The sequence below is a fragment of the Halyomorpha halys genome, unplaced genomic scaffold (genome assembly GCF_000696795.3).
Source record: "Halyomorpha halys isolate HHAL.00 unplaced genomic scaffold, Hhal_1.1 Scaffold1328.1, whole genome shotgun sequence".
In the NCBI taxonomy this organism is placed as follows: Eukaryota; Metazoa; Arthropoda; class Insecta; order Hemiptera; family Pentatomidae; genus Halyomorpha; species Halyomorpha halys.
The window spans coordinates 62,818-68,410 of record NW_027116249.1 but is presented as its reverse complement, the minus strand read 5'-3'; the positions used below and the strand labels follow the sequence as shown (position 1 = coordinate 68,410).

At 30.3% G+C, this 5,593-nt stretch overlaps 1 protein-coding gene and 1 long non-coding RNA gene across 2 annotated transcripts in view; one reads left to right on the top strand and one right to left on the bottom strand.

The window, feature by feature from the left end:
• Positions 1-5,593, top strand: part of LOC136797185 (uncharacterized) — a 68,837-nt gene that overhangs the window by 4,316 nt on the left and 58,928 nt on the right. The window lies entirely within an intron of this gene.
• Positions 2,942-5,593, bottom strand: part of LOC112210529 (leucine-rich repeat-containing protein 49) — a 5,311-nt gene continuing 2,659 nt past the window's right edge. The window contains exon 3 of the mRNA XM_067053067.1: positions 2,942-3,321. Coding sequence (XP_066909168.1) covers positions 2,942-3,321 — 380 coding nt within the window. The remainder of the gene's footprint in view (positions 3,322-5,593) is intronic.

Below are 5,593 nucleotides of genomic sequence, written 5' to 3'. Positions count from 1 at the left end.
TTTATTATAAGTTCCTTGTTTCCTGCCGAGATGAGAAAGTCATGTTCGAAGGTATGAAGGTGTCGATAGGCAATATAGCAATAAAAAACAGTCTTTATCAATATTTTACTAAAATTTTATCAATATGTTACTAAAATTTTATCAATATGTTACAAAAATGAACACCCAATTAGCAAAAATAAAATAACAGCTTTGTTTGTCGAATGCCCACTACAAGGTATCTTAGTTTACTATATTAATATAATTTAGTTTACTAAGCTTCACCATTTAGTTTAGTATATTTATTTAACTATTGTTTTACGGATTAGAATTGATGATTTCTAAATTTTTTCTTGTTTATTCGAAGTTTTTGTATTTATAAGTTTTTTTTTAATTTTATTTTTTAAGAATATTGACTTTGTACTTAATCTTTTATAATTTTAAACTATTATCTTAGTAAAAGGTGAAAATGATCAAAGTAGTTGAAAATTCTTTAAAATTGTAAATAAATAAATCAATTTTATTTATTTAAAAATTTAATGCCATCGAAGTATAGATGATGACATACGGTTTGGTAGAATTAAATTTTCATAAATTCCTCATTTATTCGGTATATAATTATTTTGTTCCTAAACTAATTTGAAAATTAACAATCGTGATTACATTTACGTATTCTCAATTATGTTGAAACTGTTCACATATAAGGTTATATAAAAAATTAAAATTGAAAATAAATTAAAGATGTTTAATAATTGTGATTTTAATTTGTTCATCCTAATTCACGTTATGCCTACTCGTTTCAGTTACATAAATGTAAATTTAGTCACAAAAATTCGTGAAAATATGTTTAAGGTAAACGAATTTGTAGCAAATGTATTGTTAATATGCATGTACTACACAAAAGAGAACTAAAACTATGAAATAATTAATAATAAAACTTTTTTAATCATCCTCAAAACTAAACATAATTTAAATAATATTTTAAAAACAACTTTCTCGTTTCAAAAGTTAAATTATATTGACTGTTGCATATTTAAAATAAACATTTTTTTTTATCATCTAGCCTCCTCGAGTCTGCTTGCTTATCCTGGGGCGTTCGTTTAGACTTCAATCATAAGTGGCCTTTCTACTTATCTCTAAGGTTCTGGAACTTATACTTGTTGACTCAGCTTGACAGAATATGCTACCTAATACTAACACTTGATTAGGGCTTATACAAGATTTTTCTTTAGGTTCAGCCGCTAAAGCAATTCTGCTGGTTCATACATTTTTTTTTCTCTTAGATAGTGAAGTGCCGCCGGCTTCACAAAGTTTGTTATTACAATCTATTTCAAAGGCATCCACTTCATTTTTTAATAATAACAGCTTTATTTATTATGATTAATAATGTTTACATTAATTTGAAATAAAATAGTAATTTGCCTATGATTAAATAAAATATTTTCTATGCTGTATTTGAACACTTCACTATAAATGATAATTTACTAAATGCTCTTTATTACTTTACTCCACAGGACCCTATTCTTAGCAACATTAACTGATTTGTTCTCCTTTCCTTCTCTTGTGTTCTCTTGGTATCCACTCTGTTACAATTTTGGACCACCTTCTTCTGTCAAGTCTGGCAACGTGTCCACCTTCATTTCAGTTGTGCTTCCTTTGTCAGACTTTTAATTTTTATCCTAGATTGTACTTTTGTATTGATGATGCGATATTTTCTTTTTTGATCCCTATCATACTTTTGAAAATTGCATTTATGTCTTCGCTAATTTTCGTAAATTGTTTTCTATTACTGACCATGTCTGAGGTCCATATAAAATTAACGGGTATACACATGTTTCCAAGACCTTTGCTTTTAATCCTAAAGTTAGTTGACTTTTAAAAACGTGTTTCATGCACCAGTATCTTTTAATCCTTTTATTTGATTCATAGCTTAAGCGGTTTAGCAAGGCGATCCTTTCCTAGAATAAGTATATTATTGGTAAAATATATATGTTTTTATATTTATTGTTAAGTTCATAGACCTTTATTACTTCAATCTTCAGTTTAAGTGGTCAACGTTTTGGGCATCTGCTTATTCTCAAGACCTAAATTTATGCTTTTATATGGTTAATTGAACTTTTTTTTTCTAAACTATTACCAAAGCCAGAGAGTTTGTCGGATACTAATGTCGTATGATAATAATATTGTTGTCAGCGTATTAAGTCCTCTCCCCCCATTTTTTGTTCATTTCGATCAAAAAAAACAATTCATTGATTTTTATAATATGTTTTTGCTCTTTATACTTATCATTTTCAACCATTTTATCTTTGACAACTTTGAAATATTTTAATATAAAAAATAATTTGAGAGAGAGAATAGATATATGCGAGTTGATGTTGAGGAGTTCATGAACTGGTCGACTTAATTATGGTTAATGTTATAAATTAACTCAAAATATAGTAGTACAAGAGCCCAGTAGGGGAAAAAAGGCAGTTATTTCATCCCGATTTTTGATTACTTAACTGAAAACTAGGTATAATTAATAGTCAAAATTGATGAGTCTGTCGAGTATAGTTATTGAGAATAAAAAATGGTGGCTGTTTCAAAACGTTAAAAATAATTAATTTTTTATTCGAAGCTCTATATCTTTACAACTACCAACAGCAATAGAAAATATAAGAAAACATCATTTACTGTAGAGTAAATTTGCTAAAATGTAAGCCCTAATAGAGTTAAATAACTATAAATATTCGGGTTTCGGTAATGTCGGATTGGGATATGCTGGGAAGATTCTACAGTACCAGTAAGGTTTGATTTTTCAAGGCTACTTGATTTTCATAGGTCTAAATCTGATGCATAAGTAATTTCATCGGCTGAAATCAAGTCTCTTGTACAAATTTGGATAAAAATGATTAGATACAGAAAAAAAGTTTTGTTCAAAGAATTTTTTATAAATAAATTTTAAACTTTTTTCTAAATTACTTCATACCTGTGATTCATTGATGGTTTTTAAGCCCCAATGAGACAAGCGATAAATAGCATAGCTCCTCCACTCCTTCTCCGCTATTGGATTACCCTTCTTCTCAATGGTCAGCGAAGTCAGGCCTTGAATGTCTGCTAAAGCGTTGATCTGACCCAGGCAGTAGATGTTCGTCTCAACAAAACAGTAGTTTTCCGCTTTAGGAAACCTATATTTCACCCTTCCGAGTATGAGGGATACGTAGTTGAAGTCGAGGTAGCTAAACTTTACCGTGGTAACTTCTTTAGCCTTTGAAGTGTTCCAAGGTCTGTCAATGAAACGGAGTGCGCCTTGCCCGTAGACGTTAAGCACGTTACCATTGATTTCTATCAGGTAGTCTCCACCTGGAAAATTTTAAAGGAATCAAGAAGAAATAAAAAGTGTAAAAAAAAATATTTCTAAGATATAATTGTGATATTCCGAAACCAAAGCTCAAAGTGGGTAGCGCGGTAGCTCAGTGGTAAGGTGCTTTACTACTAACTCGAAGGACCCGGGTTCAAAACCGGCTGTGGCAGATAATTATTTATCCTTTTACTATAGCCATGAGTATAATCGGGCTGAGGAGCCCTATTCAGTTGCGGTAAACTTGGGGAAAATCTGGCAGCTGATCTTCAAAAAATCACCTCCTTGTATATCCGTTGTTCCAAAAACAATAATTCCTTAAAACGTACTGATACCCTAAACCTTAATGGGTTGTAGCTGTTCACATTTGTATTATTATAAAGCTTAAAGTGTCACTAATACCAATAAATAAATAAGCGCGTTACGTCTATTCAGGCATCATCAAAATAGAAAAAGACAAGAACAGGTAAAAGCAGATCAAATATAAAACATCTCAAACCAGCTTAAGACACAAAAAAAAACACCCAACACGTACTGAAGTAATACTTAATTTTGATTTTTAAGTGGAATATTATGGCCAAACATGTCAGGGCGTCCCTGAATGCACGCTTCGGAACGGTGTGAGTTCAATGAGCAAGACAAGTTAATATTTACCAGTATCAGGCCACCCTCTTCGTAGCCATCAGAGGTTGGCAGAAATTATCACAAGGCCTAGTGCCAGAACCTCCCCCCCCCCCACCAGTACTAGTAAGTGGTCATTAAGTAACTTTAATGATATTCTGTCACATCTGTACTGCAGGTTTTTTTTTTTACTGTTGATGTAAGCTGCGCTTCGTTTTGGAAATTTACTAATTATATTCTAAACATAATTGTTTATTTTTCACTTTAGTAATCGTTATTTTTTATTCAAAAAAGATTTTAATCCGAAAATATATCCGATAATAAAACCAGCCAATGGACAAAGCGTTACAAAGGTTTTACTACCAAATGTGACGTCTCTCAATTAACCCATTATTCGGTCTTTCTAAAGAAAAAGACGAAGTATAAACTATCATTTAACTATTTTATAGTAAATTTAACTAGCTTTAATTTGATTGCTAATAGACATCTGTACGTCACATAGTTCCTGAGATATAGATTTCTCAAAATAAATTAACTATCTACTGATATTTCAGTTTTATGAAATGTTGCTTTTTAAAAGGTTATATCTCGAGAACTATTGGACGTGAATAGCTCTATTAGGAATAATATTTCAGAAAATTTACTCTTCTTTAAATAATGTTCTTTTATATTTTCTAGTGTTGTTGGTAGTTTTTAAGATATAGAGCCCGGAATGAAAAATTTATATTTTTTTAAGGTTTTGAAACAGCCGTCATTTTTTATTCCCCCTACCTTTACTTGGCAAACTCATCAGTTTTGACTATCAATTATACATAGTTTTCATTAAAGTAACCCAAAATTGGGGTGAGAAGTGCCTCTTTTTCTTCCCGGCTCTATAGTACTATAGAACTAATTGAAAACGGGCAAGCAACCGAAACATTGTCGTTTTGGTGAAAAATAATATACAAATATATATATATCGATCTGAAACGGCAGATTTATCAAGTTTATGCATTTATTAAATATCTCTTTATTAACAAGATATTTATTATTATTTATTTAATCAACTGACAGTTTACAATGAAGAAATACATACCTGCTAAGTTTAAATGATCGGTAAAGTAATGCCAGAATGTATTTAATTGTTCCTAAATATATATACTTTTTGAACACAGGAATAAATAACTAAGATTATAAAAGGTAAATTCTAAGAAATTACTTAATCATATAATTTTCACTCATCATCATTCTTTTGGTTAAAAATGGCAACATCTTTCTAGTTTTTATTCTCAAAATGACAATTTCTATTCCCGATAGTAATGCTCTCCCTTACCATATTCCTATTTATAGGCCAAGTAAATAAATACTAATAATATTGTAGATAACATTTGATGTATGATTTTAGTAAATATGAATTTAAAATTTGAAAACCACCCAAACCCACTAGTTTCTAACCTTGCTTCCCCTTCCATCCCTGGCAATCCTCCGAGGCGCCTGAAAAGAAGATGGCCTCGTGACCTTATATTGTAAAATGTTTTTAGAGTTCTACTACTGGGTAGTTTCTCTACATGCTGTATCATATCATTGTCATTATGCCATTATGATCAAATTTACTTGTTGTACAGTTGTAAATATCAATAAATTAAAAAATTTAAAAAAAAAAACTCAATGCTA